Source organism: Phyllopteryx taeniolatus, chromosome 7 (assembly GCF_024500385.1).
Source record: "Phyllopteryx taeniolatus isolate TA_2022b chromosome 7, UOR_Ptae_1.2, whole genome shotgun sequence".
In the NCBI taxonomy this organism is placed as follows: Eukaryota; Metazoa; Chordata; class Actinopteri; order Syngnathiformes; family Syngnathidae; genus Phyllopteryx; species Phyllopteryx taeniolatus.
The window spans coordinates 20,486,440-20,507,856 of record NC_084508.1 but is presented as its reverse complement, the minus strand read 5'-3'; the positions used below and the strand labels follow the sequence as shown (position 1 = coordinate 20,507,856).

Here is a 21,417-nt window from a genome sequence, read left to right as displayed (position 1 = left end):
GCAGGGCACATATAAACAAACAATATCATTAGCTAGTTTTGCATTTTTATTTATTTTTGCTACTCAATTCATCCATCCATCCATTTTCTGAGCCGCTTCTCCTCACTAGGGTCGCGGGCGTGCTGGAGCCTATCCCAGCTGTCATCGGGCAGGAGGCGGGCTACACCCTGAACTGGTTGCCAGCCAATCGCAGGGGACATAGGAACAAACAACCATTCACACTCACAGTCATGCCTACGGGCAATTTAGAGTCTCCAATTCATGCATGTTTTTTGGGATGTGGGAGGAAACCGGAGTGCCCGGAGAAAACCCACGCAGGCACGGGGAGAACATGCAAACTCCACACAGGCGGGGCCGGGGATTGAACCCGGGTCCTCAGAACTGTGAGGCTGACGCTCTAACCAGTCGGCCCCCGTGCCGCCCTACTCAATTCACAACATTAGTAAAGCCAAGCATACTGTATTGTTGTTTTTTATTCTTATGTTAATAGAAGAGTGCAGATAATTTGTTTTCCATTCTGCCAAGTTTTAATTAAATTTAAATTTAATTTAAAAAAAAAGCATTTTTCTTTTTACTCAAGTACATTTCAGATTCTGTGTTTTTTTTTTTTTACTTTTACCTAAGTATACTTTTATTTTCATATCTTTTTTTTTGTATTTGTATTTGTCAGCGCAAGTACAAATGTGCTCCCTCTCCATTATACATTCTGTATTTATTCATTAGAGGATGAGTACAACCTTTTTGTGTTACAGTGGTTGATTTCTCTTTTTACTTTTGTGACAGAATAGTTACCATTTATTTAAAACAATGCCTGTACAGTAAATAAAGTCTTTGTAATGGGCACATTTTAAGCCTGGAATTAAATGTTAATTAATCATATGGAAAGGAAAAATTAGGTTTGAAATTACAAGCCCAATTTCAATGAAGTTGTGATGTTGTGTTAAACATAAATAAAAACAGAATACAATGATTTGCAAATCATGTTCGACCTATATTTAATTGAATACACTACAAAGAGAAGATATTTAATGTTCAAACTGCTAAACTTTATTGTTTTTAGCAAATAATCATTAACTTAAAATTTTATGGCTGCAACACGTTCCAAAAAAGCTGGGACAGGTGGCAAAAAAGACTGAGAAAGTTGAGGAATGTTCATCAAACACCTGTTTGGAACATCCCACAGGTGAACACGCTAATTGGGAACAGGTGGGTGCCATGATTGGATATAAAAGGAGCTTCCCTGAATTGCTCAATCATTCACAAGCAAAGATGGGGCGAGGTTCACCCCTTTGTGAACAGGTGCGTGAGAAAATAGTCGAACAATTTAAGGACAATGTTCCTCAACGTACAATTGCAAGGAATTTAGGGATTTCATCATCTACAGGCCATAATATCATCAAAAGGTTCAGAGAATCTGGAGAAATCACTGCATGTAAGCGGCAAGGCCAAAAACCAACATTTAATGCCCGTGACCTTCAATCCCTCAGGCGGCACTGCATCAAAAACCGACATCAATGTGTAAAGGATATCACCACATGGGCTCAGGAACACTTCAGAAAACCAATGTCAGTAAATACAGTTTGGGGCTACATCCGTAAGTGCAACTTAAAACTCTACTATGCAAAGCAAAAGCCATTTATCCACAACAACCAGAAGCGCTGCCGGCTTCTCTGGGCCCGAGCTCATCTAAGATGGACTGATGCAAAGTGGAAAAGTGTTCTATGGTCTGACGAGTCCACATTTCAAATTGTTTTTGGAAATTGTGGACGTCGTGTCCTCCAGACCAAAGAGAAAAATAACCATCCAGACTATGATGGACGCAAAGTTCAAAAGCCAGCATCTGTGATGGTATGGGGCTGTGTTAGTGCCAATGGCATGGGTAACTTACATATCTGTGAAGGCACCATTAATGCTGAAAGGTACATACAGGTTTTGAAGAAAGATTTGCTGCCATCCAAGAAACGTCTTTCTCATGGACGCCCCTGCTTATTTCAGCAAGACAATGCCAAACCACATTCTGTACGTGTTACAACAGCGTGGCTTCGTAGTAAAAGAGTGCAGGTACTAGACTGCAGTCCAGACCTGTCTCCCATTGAAAATGTGTGGCGCATTATGAAGCGTAAAATACGACAACGCAGACCCCGGCTGAAGCTGGACATCAAGCAAGAATGGGAAAAAATTCCACCTACAAAGCTTCAACAATTATTGTCCTCAGTTCCCAAATGTTTTTTGAATGTTGTTAAAAGAAAAGGTGATGTAACACAGCGGTAAACATGACCCTGTCCCAGCTTTTTTGGAACATGTTGCAGCCATAAAATCCCAAGTTCATGATTATTTGCTAAAAACAATGAAGTTTAGCAGTTTAGTCAGTTTGAACATTAAATATCTTGTCTTTGTAGTGTATTCAATTAAATATAGCTTGAACATGATTTGCAAATTATTGTGTTCTGTTTTTTTTTAACACAACGCCACAACTTCATTGGAATTGGGGTTGTAGAACTACTTGGAAGTCAACAAGCATCATGGAAAGGATTATATTTGACTATGGAGTTTCCACTGTATGTCTTTTTTTTCCCATCCACAGCACTTATTGGTGACATATTGGAGCAGTTAGAAATGTTCCTATGCCTGGAAAGCACTCGGGAGTGTCGGGTCCCTTGCTCAGAGGCATTTTATCTGTGAATCCATGGGGTGTGCATACCCATACTCCAGCCACATAATCAAGCCTGGTGCCCTTTGGGCATGGGCAACATTTTTAAAATATACCTCCTCCATGTTGATGACATGCTGATGTTCATACCTGTGCACCATTTTCCAAGCAATCTTGAAAATTCCCAATTAAATGATCGGTTTCTCTCGTTGAAATCTTCTCAAGTGTGACAGTCAAGAGCAGACTGACTGAATGAAATCAAATTAGCATCTGCTCCCTGCCCTTGTATAAGAGCTCTAGACCATGTGACCTGAATATCATCTTTGTTGTTTTACCCAATACACAACTTTCTTTTTTGATGGTGACAACCGCTCCTCTATAGAATATGACTAAAACTGTATGAATAGATTTTTCACCAGTTTTTCTTTAATCTGCTGACTTTATGTTGTCATAAAGTATGCCATAGAAAATATTTATTCTAAAAGATTTTTCTTTCAAACAAATATGTTTGGGTGTAGTCATTTATGTTGAGTTCTGTGCATTATCATATAGGATACATCTTTGAGTGTGTCCCCTCCAGTTTTTTAGGCATTCTTAGCAAATGTCAGCAAGATGGCAATATAATGTCTTTCCTTTTCTAATTATTCCCATCTATAGGTCCCCACTTGTTGAGCCATTTTGGGACCTTGCATTCAGGATGTGATTTGAGACCACATGAATTGCCAATCTAATCTTGCAGCTTGTTTCATTTGTGAAAGTCAATCTGACAAACCTGTTGCCTGAACATATAAATCTGAAAGTGGTCTATGATTGGCAATTTAATTGTATCTTAGGTCCCTTGGGGACACCACTCCAGGCAATATTCAACATTTTCACAAATTGTTACTCATCGTTATTATTTTTAATATATTTGTACAAGGAAGCCCTGGGAACAGTGTGACCTGTTAGGCCTTCATAGCATCTAAAGTAGCACATAACTTCATTATTTTGAGGAATACAGCTTGTCTCATAAACAGTTTTGTTGTGCCAGTGAACAAATCATGTCAAGAAAGATGCAGGCCAAAAAGTGGTACATAGTGTTGTGCCATGTACTGAGTTGTTATTAAACAAGAGCAATTCCACTGTGCTTTGCTGAGGGGAACATTGACAGTACAGCTTTATGTTCATTTATTTTTGACTCAACCCACTGTTTTTTATTCTATCTTGAAGGTACAACTTCTAAATAGGAGATAAATCTGCAGCTCATTGCCAGCAGCAATGTCTTTAGCAATGCCTCTGTATGAACCGTTCAAAGCACAGAGAAGAAAGCAATGCGTCTTTTAGAAGTTCTGCTTTGGGGGCTTAAGCAATCATTGGAATTTTAGTGGTCATCACAGCATCCATAAGATGAAAGTCACAGTCATAATTCCATCTTGAACTACCGTAATTTCTCGTGTATAATGCGCACCCATGTATATGTTGACCTAAAATTTTTGGAAAACCCATTTACCTATGTATAATGCATTTTTACAATGCATGATTTTGCTTCTACCAATATGATCAACACATGAAGTATTATCTGTATTTTGAATTATTATGAAGTTTGGCACTTTATTTGAACATGTAATACTTTCTTTTTATTTACTTGCTCTTATTTTGAAATTCACAGCCCTACCTTTATTTAGTAAATGAGAAAACACACCGTTGTGCTCATATGTTTGATGACACAGGCAGAATTTGTAAGATGTGTACAATTCTTTTAAGAAAACATGAAGGACCAGGTGATACACATTTAATTTTATTTTAATGGGATTCAAATTAAACTGTCAAGCATTTCAGAAAAAAACATTATTAACCAAAACATAACCAGAAAGAAATTAATGATGGTTGTTGTCCAGTCATCAGTTGTATTTAAAAAACAACAACAATATTTCACATATTTTACCTGGGTATTTACATTTGTATGAATCTTAAAAGGGTTTAAATGTAACTTCAAACATTTTTTCAAAGAGTTGATGAAGGTTTTATGTTGGTGAAGCTTTGCTTTTCATTATTTCCTATGATAAAATAGCTTCATCAGCATGTGAGTGAGCCCCTGATCAGATAGTGAGCATATTTCAAATTTGTTCCATATGCTTTATTTCCTGCTCCTAAATTGCCTTGGTCACTGCAGCATAACAATGCACACTCAAAATAATAATTAAAAAACCCTATTGTTTTTAGTTCCTCCCCCAAATCTACAGGTAACATATAGAAAACATTTATAACAACAAAGACCTAAAACAAATCCATTATCCTATAAGAATCCAATGGTTATTTAACATGTACACTAATATTATCCAGAGAAAGTGATTTACACTTAATTAGAAAGTCAAAAGAGTAATTAGTGTCTTACCTTGTTATTCCCGAGTGTATTAGAGGTGAGTGGCTTGAATGGAGTGTGAACAATGTGCTACTCTCTTGTCTCTGACTTCTGCCTCTAATCTGCAGCTCTCTCCTCAAACCTCCCTCACCATCACCGCATGCCACCCTCTGTTGTCAAGCTCCACCCTCTATGTATTACACACACACACACACACACACACATGGCGCCCATGCATTCAAACCCACATTCATAATTGTGTCCATCATAATTGTATAATTACTGCAATGCTAATTACAGGAGCTGTGTGCGTCTGACACTCGCATGGAAACCATGTGCTCATGTGTTGAAACTGAGCATTCACCATCATGGGATTATGACTATCTTGGATATTAGCAGAAAGTGATGCTGCCTTTGAATAATGGCATGTCCTTTTCTGGAAGGGAAGTAGCAATCACTCCCACAAGTGGCATGGTAATTAGTTCTCGGATGTACTGTATTCGTCTTCATGTATCAGTGAAGCTTACCTGACCTTAGACAGCTTGGAACCTCTGCTGTTGCATGCATATGCAAATTGATGCGTTTCCCAGCACAGGTGTCCTCCCACAACCCTAGGGAAAAAAATAAATATTTGTTAAACGTGGCTGCAGAGGGTTGCGGGAAATCATCATTGATCAGTTTAAAATGGGCGGCTGGAAACAGACTGAACATCCGCCTGCTGCAAGGATTGTCAGCTAAGCAAAAATCAGAGCAATATGAGAGATGGCAAGTAGCAAGTAGCTGTGGGTGGGTACACATACAGTATACTTGGGGATAAGATTTTTTTTTTTGTACAGAAAAATAGCCCAATTCTCATCCTTCCGATTATCTAGGGCGATCATCCTGTGATGTGGGGTGTGGTGGGGTGATTTTTTTCTTCCAAAATGGTCAGGGGCTGACAATCAGACGCTGTGATTGTGACGAGAAATGCAACGATAGCCAATTAGAAAGACACCCGAAGCTAACTCGTGCTGTTGCTGACAACAAAAACTGGTTAATTGTGCTTGCCCAAGTGCTTCAACAAACAAAAATTTGAATGTTATCCTTCTTCTTCTCATTCCATGTTTTATTTATGTACATTACTTTGTTTCAGCTATGGTTGATTTTTAAAGTGCTGTATAAAATAAAGTTGAGTTTCGGAAATACGTGTCACATAAAAGCCACTAAAAGTCAAAGAAAATGCAAAACTCCTTCACTTATGAGGCATAGTGTATTTCCCGAAAAGTATTGGTCGAATTCAGATTTTGGACGGCATTAGACGACAGGTTTCAACTGTAGATTCATGGCCGTTAGGTTAAGAGGATGTGCTAGAAATAGAAAAGTTGCTTTTGACTCAAAGTAGTGAAGTCACCCTATGATTTCCCACAAGTTAGTGTGTTTAAGTTGGGTAACATTCAATTGGGTTTGTCGGTTGACACTAGGCTCATTCTTTGCAGCTTAACCTGGCTAGTTGCAATTTGGATCTTGCTGGACCAAGACAACACTCAACACATGTAACACATTCTCTAATATTCACTATCTTCATTTCTCAGGCAACCTTCAGATGTCCAACAAGCTTCATTGACTTGTCCACTTAAAAATGTTACATCCAGAATTGTGAGCAACGGTAAGCCAAAGGGAAACATGGAGCATTTGTAGGAAATGTTTGTGAATTTTCTAAATAAAAGTTCCAACTCATATCCTTAACAGTCAGGCAACATGATCCAGTGAGCTGGAAAATATTCATGCAAGCTGAGCCAATATCGTTTTCAATGACATCTGTTTGACAGCTGCCACGTTAGATGCAAACCGCTTCGGTCAAGAGGAGATGGGGACAACGAGTGGGATCACTAAAGGTCATAACATCAAAACAAATACGAGAGCAGATGGAGGCTTGAGACATCAATTTATTATAGTGGTGTGCAGATTTAACCTCTTTTTCCAGTTTCAATTTCCCACCCATTATTTTCTAATATTTCTTCAAATCATGAGAAAGATCAGTGCACTTTTATGTTGACAACAAACTGTTTTTAATCGCTCCATAAGAACGGGCCAGTAACAGTGTCTGATGGCATGAGCAGAATCATTTTCATATCGTGTGGCAATCCTAGTCAATTGTGCTGAACACTCCCAAAGAAATTGTGCCCATTTGTATACTTTAAAAAAATCCAGCAATTTATCCACATATTTGGAGGCATGTGCTTCCCAAATCTGGCACAATCCCAATTTTGAGATTAACAAAATACCCCTTTACTGCAGCACATGGGAACAAAGTGGAATTGACCGCTACATCATCTGTTAAAAAATAATGCATTCATGTCACATGAAAGCTTATTCCAAGAATTTCAAATTAGAGGTGGTGACTTCCTTCAATACATAAAGAACAACAATTCAAAAAAGATTCTTAACACACGTAAATACTTTTTAACTACCCGTTTTTGTTCAAAAAATAGTAGAACGGTGGTCAGCTGTCTTCTGCTTCACATCCACCTTAATGTCTGACCACTTCTTTTTTAGTTCAGCGTGTGTGCGCTGTTCTGTCTCCACAGCATTGACAGCCGCACACACGCTGTCCCATTCACGCCCCTTTTGCGTGTTGTTAACGCCGGAGGACAGCGTCCCCAAGAGGATTTTCTTCCGCACCTCCACTTCATTGAGCAACTTCACGTTCAGAAAAAATATTTTTCTTGATTACCTTGCTCATTTTCCTTTTTTCTGATCATGCAGAGATCGGGATCTCAGGTGCAGGGTTCATTTAAATATGATTTGCATATTTAAATGTGGGTGTGGACAGGGACTGGAGCACTCCAACATGTGCTCTCAATTCTACGTTGATTGGGATGTACGAAGGAAATGTGCTTGGATTCATGCGTACGCACAGATTTATATTTCTGGATATTTTTGTGCGTCCGACGTTTTCTGGATTTGAGCGTACACCAAGTTTCAGTAGGAAATCCACACAAGTCTTTGTACATGAGGCCCCAGGACGTTTCCCGGTCAGTCGATGCCAAATCCTCCACGGCAACAGTTCCAAATGAATGGTCCTACTTAGATATTGTCCCAGTCAGGTAATGCAATCCTCCACGGCAACAGCCGCACTTTGCTGATCGCCACCTAGCCTGGGGGGAGCGAAAAGAAGCGGCATTTAGACAGGCCAAAATTCAGATTTTCTGGGGCTGAGGCGGGGTGAGAGACAAGTTGCATACTAGGTGAGGTTTAACCAAAAGCAGCCAGAGTGTAGAAATAAGTCTTAAGTCGATATTTAAATATTTCTACAGAGGTAGCTGCTCTTCCGCAAGTCGGGCATTCTAGAGTATTGGAGCCCACATAGAGAATGCGCTAGAGCACAGGTGTCAAATTCATGGCCTGGGGGCCAGATCCGGCCCGCCGCATCATTTCATGTGGCCCGCGAAAGCAAATCATATGCGTCGACTTCACGTCTCTTGCTAAAATACCAAAACTGCAGATTGAGATATCGCGAGCATTTATTTTTTTTATCAATCCCCATTTATAATAAATTGAAATAAGTATTACTGAAAATTTATAAAATATTTTTTACTGACTTCTGATTTCATAACTTGTTATCCGTTATTTTGTTGGAACTATGCAATAATATTTGGGTATCCTACATTTGTATGGGTTGATAGTAAGGATGTTCAACACCACTTGTTTTTGGACTGATAACAGTACAAGTGTTCACTCCTAAGTGACAGACAGAAAATTGTGAACAAAGATCTTTCTTTGTGACCTACATAATGATTCCCTGTTGTGTCAAAGGTCGCAGTGTAGTGCCAACTACTGCCGAGTAGGACCTCGTCAGATTTATTTATTTATTTATTTTTTGTGCCTTAAGAATCTGTGGCTGGTATTGGCAGCCTTCGCAAGTACCATTTACCTTGAAATGAGGTAAATGGTACTTGCGAGTACCATTTACACCTGGTATCGGTACCTGGTATCGGTACTTGCCCATCCCTAGTTCAGTCATAACGGCCCTCCAAGGTAAACCATATTTACGATGTGGCCCACCACAAAAATGAGTTTGACACCCCTGCTCTAGAACCTCCTGACTTCTTTTTAGCTTTCTTAGTTACAGTAATAATTTTCTTGAAAACTCATTTTAGCTAAAGTATTTTATATCCTGACAACATAAAGGGTATATGACAAATGCGCTTTTTAATTGCTTCTGAACAAGTAGTCTCTGGAAGACCTCCCCTCCCATCAAGTGTCAAATTAAATAACATTATTTAATGAGCAGCTCTTCTGAAAGCCTGTCTGTGAAGAAACCATTTAGAATTGGGTGTGTGTGGACATCCATCCATCCATCCATTTTCTGAGCCGCTTCTCCTCACTAGGGTCGCGGGCGTGCTGGAGCCTATCCCAGCTGTCATCGGGCAGGAGGCGGGGTACACCCTGAACTGGTTGCCAGCCAATCGCAGGGCACATAGGAACAAACAACCATTCGCACTCACAGTCATGCCTACGGGCAATTTAGAGTCTCCAATTCATGCATGTTTTTGGGATGTGGGAGGAAACCGGAGTGCCCGGAGAAAACCCACGCAGGCACGGGGAGAACATGCAAACTCCACACAGGCGGGGCCAGGGATTGAACCCGGGTCCTCAGAACTGTGAGGCTGACGCTCTAACCAGTCGGCCACCGTGCCGCCTGTGTGTGGACAGTATGATGTAAATTAGCCGAATTCTAAATCAAAATTGCTTTATTGTACCTTAAAGGGAAATTGGTGTTGGAGCAAGAGCACAGAAAGGACAAGGTACACAATGACAATATCAGCAGTGAGAATATCACCTTATTAACAGTCCAGAGCTTATACTAAAAATAGAAAATTTCTAACAAGTATTGCAAAAAGTGCAATGTACAAATAAGCAGTAGTAGTGCAATGAGAACATGACCAACCCAAGAGCTACTGTAATTTCCATTAAGTAAATAAAATGCACAGGGGATAACTGTAATATCAAAGTTTGGCTAATTTACATATTACTTTACCTATTTTTGTGTAGCGAAGTGTTTGCTTCATGCGCCTCATACACAGATGCAAACCCTAGAATGACAAGTGTAATATGGCAGCTTGGTGATTAAGTGCTGCCTTAAGTGAAAATCTCAGGGAGAATCAAGCAGTCCAGTGGGGGCTTCATGAAAGTGTGGTTGTGCTTTGCAACAACAGTCTACAAACGTCGCAAATAACACCAGAAGAAGTCGCTAGATCTGTCAACAGTCACTTTTTTAGAAAAAAGAGTAGAGAAAGGATTTTTTACTTTTACAATTCATTCAGTTACAAAATTCTGATTAATATTATTGACTTGGAGGTACAACCTGCATACAAGGTCCTATGAGGGCATGTATAGTCACATATTGTAAGTCTCCTAACCGTTAGAACAAATTATTTTGCATACCCAATATTTAATGTATTAAAATAATATTTTCAATCAATAAGTAGAAATATATTGCCTTTACAGTTAAAAACATTGTATTTATCTTTGTGTTCCACCTGCAGTATGAGCTCACAAGAAATTAATACTTCGCCCAAATGCCCTAATCTTGCCGCTTTTGATCTTCTTAACTTTGATCTTCTTAAGTTTTGGCAAATAATTAGGTTTGCCTGAAAGCATCAACATTCTGCTCTGTCAAGTAATTATTACACATTCCCAATGAAAAGATCTGCGACAAAATATGTTTTATTAATTGAGGAATACTAGTTTGATTCTCAGACTGTGAGGGAGCTCTCTTAACTCGAAACATCTACTCCATCCTTGTAAAATTGACATCCTATCAGCTTCATGCTACTCAGATGATATTCTAAATGGCCTATAACAAATTAGGGACAATGTAAAGACACACTTACAGAATAGTTCACAAAACACATGCATCATTTTCTCTGTGCAGTTAAACTCTCAGAACAACGATAGATGACACTTACTTGCAAAAATAATTGTTTTGTGAACCAATACAATGTTCTGGGAACATTTAAATGCCCCTGAATGAATCCACTCTGAAAATGTTTTATTTTTTATTTTTTAAATCAAGTCTATTCCGTCACCGGCGGCACGGTGGCCGACTGGTCAGAGCGTCAGCCTCACAGTTCTGAGGTGCGGGGTTCAATCCCCGTCCCCGCCTGTGTGGAGTTTGCATGTTCTCCCCGTGCCTGCGTGGGTTTTCTCCGGGCACTCCGGTTTCCTCCCACATCCCCAAAACATGCATTAATTGGAGACTCTAAATTGCCCGTAGGCATGACTGTGAGTGTGAATGGTTGTTTGTTTCTATGTGCCCTGCGATTGGCTGGCAACCAGTTCAGGGTGTACCCCGCCTCCTGCCCGATGACAGCTGGGATAGGCTCCAGCACGCCGGCGACCCTAGTGAGGAGAAGCGGCTCAGAAAATGGATGGATGGATGGATATTCCGTCACCCTGTGGCCGTTCATGACAGCATAAACTCACAATATCATTTTTTTCCTGCTTCATACTTGCCGCTATTAATACGAAACACATGCGATGATTAACCTTAAAACATAAAACATGAAACAAACTTCTCCAATGAGAGGGTTTCGGTATAATCCATGATTACAATTGTAATTAATAACAACAGAATGCAAGGTTAGGAAACTTTTAGACCTTTGGATACAACATTAACAGTTTAGTGTTAAAATGTGAGTCACAACAGTGAAGGACTCATGTGGACACAAATGGTCGTCACCTTCAGAAGTACTCTGTTGCACCTGGAGGGTATGCGTTGACTTGGCATGGTCTTTCCATCCTTGCAAACTTCATTCACAATGAATCCGTTTTCAAAACTCTTAATTTGAAGGCATACAGGCGGAACACGTTTTTCCAAGCGTGGTCGAGCACGTAATCTGCAAGCATTTGTATTTCTTTCTTTCTTTTTTTCAATATGAGGTGTGGGTTTCATTCAATGTTCTGCAGCAAACTCTTTCATTATAAACGTGATAATACAGTATTGGGCCAGGACCGCTACGCAATAGCTTTATTTTGAAAAGTTTGCCCGGACATTTATTTCTTCTTGTTCTTTCCTTTTTTAAACTAACGTTTTTGTATTATTTTTTTTTGCACACCCACTCCGTGGTCAGATGATAAATCCGAGGGAATTCTACGCCACCTTGTCACACACAACGAGGTAAGCTGAAAAGAGACGTTTTTCTTCTGAAGTTTGAGCTTATACTTAGCGCGAAGGAGAATCTAATTTGCTTAAGAGCACAATTCACTTGCGTGAAACTTCTGTCAAACTAGTTTCTCAAGTTAACACAATTAATATTTGCTCTCGCAGCTTCGTAAAGCTTTTCTGGGATGAAAATAAAAAATACTTAAGTCTCCAAGTAGGTACTACCATCATGACTAACATTAAGTCAATTTATTGTTCATAAAAACGAGATGTTTTATTCCTAAAAAATATATTTAATATGATTGTAAGTAACTGTAACATTATGCACAGTGTGACCATCCACATTTCTCTGAAATGTAGGAAAAAAAAAAAAAAAAGATTCAATTAAAATATCCATCCCTCCATTCTCTGTAGCGCTTATTCTCAGTCGGGGTGTGGGTATGGTATGGTGGAGCCTATCCCAGCTGACTTTGGGCGAGAGGCGGTGTACACACTGAACTGGTCAGCAGCCAATTGCGAGGCACCATTAGACAAACAACCATTCACACTCAGTTGGAATTAAAAGTCTTCAATTAACCTACCGTGCATTTTTTTTTTCACAATGTGGGAGGAAACCAGAGTACTGAGAGAAAACATGCAAACTCCACACAGGAAGGACAGAGCCTAGATTTGAACACTCGACCTCTGAACTGTGAGCCGGATGTATTAACCAGTCGGTCACCGTTCAGTCTGTACCTAACTAAATACATTCCATTCCATTTTCTCAACCGCTTTATCCTCACTAGGGTGTGCCGGAGCCTATCCCAGCTATCCTCAGGCGAGAGGCGCGGTACATCCTTAACTGGCCGCCAGCCAATTGCAGGGTACATATACTAAACAAACAACCATTCGCACTCACATTCACACCTGCGGGCAATTTAGCGTCTTCAATTAACCTACCACGCATGTTTTGGGGACGTGGGAGGAAACCGGAGTGCCCGGAACAAACCCACGCAGGCACGGGGAGAACATGCGAACTCCACACAGGCGGGGCTGGGATTTGAACCCTGATCCTGTTTGGCAGATGTGCTAACTAGTCATGCCGCCAACTCTCTCTCTCTCTCTCTCTCTCTCTCTCTCTCTCTCTCTCTCTCTCTCTCTCTCTCTCTCTCTCTCTCTCTATATATATATATATATACATATATATACACACACACACACACATATACATACATCCATCGAGCCGCTTCTCCTCACTAGGGTCGCGGGCGTGCTGGAGCCTATCCCAGCTGTCATCGGGCAGGAGGCGGGGTACACCCTGAACTGGTTGCCAGCCAATCGCAGGGCACATAGGAACAAACAACCTATATATATATATATATATATATCTTTCCCAAGGACGCTTCGACATGCAGAGCCGGGATTCGAACTAGCAACTGTGTGGAGTTTGTTATCTCCCTGTGCTTTCATCAGTTTCTCATGGTACTACAGTTTACTCCTACGTTTCAGAAGCATGCATAGTGGATTAATTGAAGAGTCTCCATTGTTCATCGCTGTGAGTGTGAATGGTTGTCTATATATGATTGAGTGGTGACCGGTCCAGGGTGCACCCTGTCTTTTGCCCAAAGTTAACTCATATAGGCTCCAGTCACTCGTGACCCTGATGAGGACAACCGGTGTAGAAAATGGATGGACGGATGGATAAACCCTAACACTGCTGCATTGTACATTACTGAAACAGGCTTGTGTTGTTTACAGGGACATGGCAGCGAACCACGCCAAGCCCAACCTCAGCCAATCTCAGGCAGCAGAGATTGTGAAGAAACACTACAAGCTGACTCCCCGTCAACTCCGTTGTCTCCCCAGCTATGATGACCAGAACTTTTTCATTGCGACTGTCGAAGGTGGCGAGTATTTGCTGAAGATTATGAACTCGGTGCACACAAAGGACCCCACCCTGATAGAACTGCAGACTTACGCAATGAACTTTCTGCATGAAAATGGACTTCCTACCCAAACAACCCTGAAAACAACAATGGGACAGAACATGATCCTGGAAGACATCGGTAGGAGACCAGCCACTGTAGACTGATAGATAGCTAGATAGATCGATCGATAGACGGATAGATTAGGGAATTTAAATTGTTACAGCAGTAATATTTAAACATAATCACTTGAATTAATACCGTAGTACAACCAACAAAGTACAAACAAAAGAAAAGACCAGCACTGAGGAGGGAAATAAATTTAAGCCTAATCTAATTATGTAAATATTAATAGTAATATTTGTAGTTGTACAATTAGTGCAAAGTGGGAAGTATATGATCGATATATACACTACTCACAGCAAGTAAGGGATATTCGGCTTTCAGGTGAAATTTTGCTGCGAATAGTGAAAATTGACGCCCATCTAAAAAGGTTTGTAATTGCCTATAGATGCCACAAGGTGATGACAAATATACTAACATTACTTCAATTTACTTTCTTGACAACAAGATGCTGCCAGTGCTCAATGTCAAAATTCACAATAGGTACTTGATACATAAATGCACAATAAATTTCCTGGTTCAATTATAATTAGTATTTAAACAGTCCTCTTCATCATGCTGTTCACATATTGACATCATGTGACCAAGACAAACAATTGAACAATAGCTCAACAGTACCTCACTAAACTGGATATTCTCAGAGGGAAGTGGCCGCTAAGCGTAGAGTGTCACAGGGTGTCATCAGCAGTTTGAAACAGACTGCACAGTGCTTAGGGAGCACTTCCAAAAAAGAGGGCAACCGTGCTCAAAAATGAAATCCGCATCATTTTGATGGGTTGCTAAATGTAATTATGATACTGACAAGCAACATATGGTGAGATAGGCACCACATAGTGCAATAAAGAAGGGGTGTGAAAACATACCGTAATTTCTCGTGTATAATGTGCATCCCCCCCCCAAAAAAATTGTCAAAAGTCAATAGTGTGCATAATACATAGGTATAGGATAAAATGAAGAAGACTTTCACATTTTATGCCGCCATCTACAGATTATCAAAAAGATGTACCCTACACTTTCATTCCAATATGGCAGGGGTACATCCATCCATCCATTTTCTGAGCCACTTCTCCTCACAAGGGTCCTGGGAGTGTTGGAGCCTATCCCAGCTATCATCAGGCAGGAGGCGGGGTACACCCTGAACTGGTTGCCGGGTACATATACTAAACAAACAACCATTCTCACTCACATTGACACCTGCGGGCAATTTAGCGTCTTCAATTAACGTACCACGCATGTTTTTGGGATGTGGGAGGAAACCGGAGTGGCCTTTTATTGTGGCCAGCCTACGGCAAACCTGTGCAATAATCATGCTGCCTAATCAGCATCTTGATATGCCACACCTGTGAGGTGGGATGGACTATCTCGACAAAGGAGAAATGCTCATTAACACAGATATAAACAGATTTGTGAACAATATTTGAGGGAAATGGCCTTTTGTGTATGTCGAAAAAGATTTAGATCTTGGAGTCCAGCTCACGAAAAATGGGAGCAAAAACAAGTGTTTCATTTATATTTTTGTTCAGTGTATATTTTCACTGAAACATCAACATTTCTACAGATCCTATTCGATTCTGCATGTGTTGTGCTCCTGTCAGCCTTGCGTTGTGTATATTATGATAAAATGTGGTTGCCTCCCTTCTTTTTAGTTCACCGTTAAACTCTACGTCAACAGCTGCAGGAAGTAGGCTAACAGGACCTGACTCAGTGCGAATTACATCCATATGTCAAGTTTCTCCTTTATTTGTACTTAATTTTTCTCCCCCAATATTAATGAAATTGAAAACAGAAGATATAAGCTGTAATACTAATTGTTGTATTTGTTACATTTGGCAGATTGTGGCTCTGGTTTACAGAAGCACCTGGTGCGCCTGTTGACCTATTTGCCAGGAATCCCCATTTCTGATGTGCCTTTCTCATCACAACTACTTTATGAAGTTGGCCAGACAGCAGCCAGAATGGACAACACCCTCAAAGAGGTTCACACAGTCCTACTGTAAAGCATTTGATGTCCTTTGGTGGGTTTCAATAGTTGAAACAGCAAAACTATACTGCTTTGCACAAAGGCCCCTGTTACGTAGTGATAGCTTCTTCAATCACAACGGAGGCTCAAATGTCTTTTCTGAACGTTACGGTACAAGTTTTTATTTGTGAAACTCACCATTTCTTTCTTAGAGTTGAAAATATTACCGGCAAAAGGCACCGAGAAGCTCCTGTTTAGTGTGTTGCACAATAAAACATTTCCGGTAAAGACAAAATAAACTCTTAGCACTAACACAGTTTTCTGTGCCCTTTCTTAATAATCAGAACCTGTTATAATTAGTATGTAATCGTGTAACCAGTATTTAAACACAAATAACTCAATAATAATAAGTCACAACAGCACCCTCTGTATACATTTCAAATTAACATGGTTTCAGTCAGAGCTAGAGTTTTCTCTTCTCTTAATCTATCTTGGGGATTTTAACCCATTATTATTTCATTAATTTATAAGTGTGGACTTCTGAACGCATGCCGACGATCCCACCGAATTTGAGCATTTTTCCTCTCTTCTGATGAAAGGCATAGTTACTGGCTCTCTCCAGAGATGATCCTGTGCAATTATCCTGTGGTGCCCGGTGAATTTTCCTCTCGACTTTCCTAAATGTTAAACGGGTTCAATAGTTCCAATTTCAAATACTTGTGCACGTGGTCGACACCGAGTTTAGCCGATCCATAGAGTCTGTGATTGTGACAAGTGACAAAGCCAATTAGGAAGCGAACTGAAGCTTGTGCTATTGCCTCACATAAATGGAGGAGCAACTGGTTGTGTTTAGTGTTTGTATAACGCTTATCACAAGTAATTCACCAATCACCACAGTAAAAAGGATAAGGAGATGTTTGCAACTGCAATGTAGTTACCAGATAACAGTTATCTTAGCTTCTTCTATTTCTTCTACTACTACTATAACTACTGCTACTACTACTTCTCCTCCTAATTTTCTTCTTTGTATTTTCTGGCAGTCTTGAGCAACTGTGGTGCCATGTTGCCTCTCACAGATCAGTCTTGGTACTTGTTTGACGTAGAATTTGTCTCCCCACGTTTTAAATATCGGTTAAATATTGGTATGTGTGTTCCCATAGTCTCCCTTTTTTATTTTTTACATGCAGACAATTACACAACATCAGTATGGACACATGAATCGTTTTATAGCAAGGCACAAAACGGGAAATGGTGCACCATCTAGAAACAGTTAAGATAAGTCTGGGCATAGAAAATTGCATTTTCAAATTTTGGCGAGGGCAGTTTATATATATATATATATATATATATATATATATATATATATATATATATATATATATATATGTATCTGTGTGTGTGCGTGTGTGTGTGTGTGTGTGTGTGAAAAACATGCATTGTAGGTTGATTGAAGACTCTAAATTGCCCGTAGGTGTGAATGTGAGTGCAAATGGTTGTTTGTTTAAATGTGCCCTGCGATTGCCTGGCGACCAGTTCCCCACCTCTCGCACAAAGATAGCTGGGATAGACTCCAGCACGCCTGAGACCCTAGTGAGGGTAAGCAGAAAGGAAAATGTATGTATGTATATGTGTGCGTGTTTATGTGTGTGTCTGTGTATGTGTGAATATATACACATAATACAGTTGCACATCCATCCATCTTCGGGGTTGTTAATATCCATCCATACACTGCGTCGCAGTGGGTTGGGACGGGGTTCGCATGTGCGTTTCACGGCATTTGGTTTCATCCATTGAAGGGGAAGGGTGGAAGGTCACCGGTGCCGTGTGGGGTTGCTTTTCGTGTCGGGGTGCGGTGTTTCGGTGCGTGCCCTTCGGGTTGGGGGGCTGTGTGCTTGGAGCAGGGGGTCAGGTTGGGGCTTGTGCTTATGGACCATTTGGTGTGGTGGGCCAGCCCCGGGTGACTGCATTAGCGGTGCTGTATTTGACTTATGGCTGGGACATCAATGGGTGGGTGCCGGCTTGATTGTGTTATTTCCGCACGCATTGCCTTTTGGCTCGTGGGTTTGATATTGGTGCTGGTTGTGGGGAGCCCCAGGTTGGGTGTTCATTTTGGTCTGTGCCGCGGCGCGGGCTGCTGGGAGGGTGTGTGTTTGTGGTTTTGACCCCCCCCCCCCTCCCTTATTTGGGCCAGGACTGGCACTAGGTATGGTGGGGCACACGCCGGGTCGGTTGTTGGCAGCTCTGTGCCGATTCCGGTCTGGGTCCCCCCGCCTTCACTGCTCTGCCGGTCCTCCAGTTTTAATGCATCATACACCCGTCTGTGGTGGAGGGGTAGGGCCGGGCTGAGGACCACACATGGCCTACTCTCTGTCCCGCCATGCTTCTCTCCCGCAGATTTTTTAATGCACTACATACATTCACACATCCTTGGGGAGCTGGTCGGCCTGGGTGGAGGTGACGGGGGCGGGTCAATATTCCCTTGTGACCGTCTCGCCTCACCCCCACCAGTTTCTCCAATTCACACACATTCACAGTACAGGGATAATGGTTGCCAGTCTGGGACCTGGTAACCATAATAATATTTTTATATTATAGTTGTAATGTTACTTATGTTCAAATATCAAGACTGTCTCACTATTGTCCTGCTGTGGTTTTCACCCTTAGTTCCGCTGTCCACTTTGTCCCTCTGTCTGTTCCCCCCCAAAACCCTTTTTTTGTCCGGCTGCATTTTCAATAAACATCAGAATAATTAAAACATTTAAAATAAACAGAGGGAGTGTTTCAAACTCCCCTGTTGCACAGCAAAACTTTGCCAGCACAACCCACGCAGGCACAGGGAGACCATGCAAACTCCACACAGGCCGGGCCGGGATTTGAACCCCGGTCCTCAGAACTATGAGGCAGATGTGCTAACCATTGTTCCTGTATATTTCCAAACATAATATTTCTATTTTTTTTCTCCCCCCCAGATGGAACATCCTCAACTGTGTGTGCTGCAGAGGGAGGGGTTCATATGGAGTTTGTCAAATGTTCCCCTTCTGGAGAAATACATGAAAGTACTCGATGGAGATCCTCTCCTGGAGGTTGTGAAGTCTGTCCTCCAGCAGTACAAGACTGCTGTGGCCCCCAAATACTCTAGTTTCCGCGCATGTAAGTGTTGTATTGGTTGATTCGTTAACTCCAGTATAAGCAAATACTTCATATGTCTTTGGATAGACAAATGAATCATTGTTTTATATGCCATGTGTTTTTGTCTTTCCTCAGGTCTCATTCATGGAGACTTCAATGATCTCAATGTGCTGGTGCAAGCTAATGAAAGTAATGGCTCCAAGATTTCTGGTATCATTGATTTTGGTGATATGAACTTCGGTTGCTACGTCTATGAGCTCGCCATCACCATCACGTACATGATGCTGGAGCACCCCAACCCAATTGATGTGGGCGGACCTATCCTAGCAGGCTGGGAAAGTGTCTTTCCTCTCAACGCGTCAGAGAGAGACTGCCTCTTTTGGTTGGTCCTGTCACGCCTCTGCCAGTCATTAGTCATTGCTCGTTTTTCGGTGACTTTGCAACCCGAAAATGAAGAATATCTGATGCATTCGTCCAAGAAAGGCATTCCAATTTTACGCAAGTTCTTTGAGATAGGAAAGGAGCAAGTGGAGAAAGTGTGGTTCCAAGGTGCTGCTCAGTTCAATGACAGAAAGTGAGTCAATCTATTTTTAGATGCATTCAAAACAATATGTTGATGAAAATAACTAGATATTTGATCATTTGTCAGGCCATCAAATCCCCTTCCATGTATTATTTACTGTAGGTGCATAGCTTTCCTGGGTTTTCATTCCAAACATACTGAGTTGGAAAATGTATATTTTATATATACCAAATATTACTTCTATTAGTTTTACACAACCTTCACATGCTTTATTGTTCCATGTTGTGACTGCTGGCTTTTTTCCGGCCGTTTTGTGCGTCCTGGTTGTTCCCAGCCATGTTGTGACTACTGGCTGTTTTTCGATAAAGATAAGTTGAGTGCAGCTGGACAAAGATAATTGTTTTGCTTTCCTTCTCTGTCTCTCTCACTTCTGTATAACGGAGGTGATTGTTTTGGTTCGATTTCTGTAAGAGGTGACAACTTGTCAGAGTTAATCTGCAAATCTACATATTCTCCATTTAGCATGCACCGGAAAGAGACAAAAGAGACAAAACACAACCTGAGCCAGGACTTTTCTCTTGCGGCAAGACGAGAAGCAGTCGCTATCTTAGCGAGCTGGACTCTTCTAACATTTGCCTCCCCTCTGCCCTTTTTATTAAGCTTGAGTAGGTGGTATCACATTTTATGACCTTTTCAGGATGTGGTCTCTGAATGGAGGTGTGGGGGTTTATTGCCTTGTGGAATGTGCATTGTAGTACTTTTCCAAACTGTTCTTGTTCCCAGTGAACAAGGGTGCTATCATCTTCATGCAGTTACAGCAACACTGTATTTTTATGAAATAATATATTTAAAAAATTGCATCATTTCCCTCCTGTTTATCAAATAAAAATACATTACTCATCATACTGTCACATTTCACAATGATTTTCATGACAATAACCAAAAATTAAGAAGCATACGCCGAACTAATTCAAGTTTTGGACGACAAGAGCCTCTCACTGATTATGAGAGAAGCAGCAGATGACGGGAGCACTATGCAGGCAAAGGAAAGCCGCGGGTGATTAGCCTTTATACGGAGCTAACTTTGCTACAAAAAGCAGCTAACGAGTGTGTCACGGACTATATTATTCGCGCGGAAACTGCAATTACCGCATTGAGGAACGCCGACGAGACCCTGAGCTACGGACTACTGCTTGCAATGATATTGAAAGGTTTACCGGACAACTTCAAGCCATTCGCTATCCACGTTACACAAAGCGACAAGACGATGACGTTCGTTGAAACCAAAGCAAAGTTGAGAAGCTACGAAAGTACGGAAAAATTCAACATCCACTCAAATGACGACAACGTGATGAAGGCAAGTGGCTGGATGAAACATAAAGAAGTTTAAAATAACTGAAATAACTAGCTATAACTGTAGACAGAAAGGTCACAAAGCACGGGAATGCAGTAGTGAACCACAAGAAAATACCTATAAACAACGGTGCAGTTTTTGCAAGAGCTCGACTCGTAAAAATGCAAATTGCAGACGAATTAAGAGAGACAATATGAGACAAGCAAGCGATACTGATGACCACATGATGATGATGATGAGTGTCATGGGTGCCACGATATCCAAACATGGCACAAAATTCTTGCTC

General features: G+C 41.0%; 1 protein-coding gene across 7 annotated transcripts in view; it reads left to right on the top strand.

Annotated features, from left to right (window-relative positions):
* hykk.2 (hydroxylysine kinase, tandem duplicate 2) overlaps positions 1 to 20,680 on the top strand; it is a 37,989-nt gene extending 17,309 nt beyond the window's left edge. For 6 of the 7 annotated variants that reach the window (XM_061779146.1, XM_061779142.1, XM_061779144.1 and 3 more), the window contains 5 exons: positions 12,107 to 12,153; positions 13,876 to 14,183; positions 15,999 to 16,141; positions 19,095 to 19,275; positions 19,390 to 20,680. In XM_061779146.1, the coding sequence (XP_061635130.1) occupies positions 12,107 to 12,153; positions 13,876 to 14,183; positions 15,999 to 16,141; positions 19,095 to 19,275; positions 19,390 to 19,832 (1,122 nt within the window). In that variant the 3' untranslated portion in view covers positions 19,833 to 20,680. Of the gene's footprint in view, positions 1 to 6,562; positions 6,637 to 12,106; positions 12,154 to 13,875; positions 14,184 to 15,998; positions 16,142 to 19,094; positions 19,276 to 19,389 lie in introns of all 7 variants that reach the window. The other variant, XM_061779139.1, reaches the window with a different exon arrangement.
* The last annotated feature ends 737 nt before the right edge of the window (positions 20,681 to 21,417 follow it).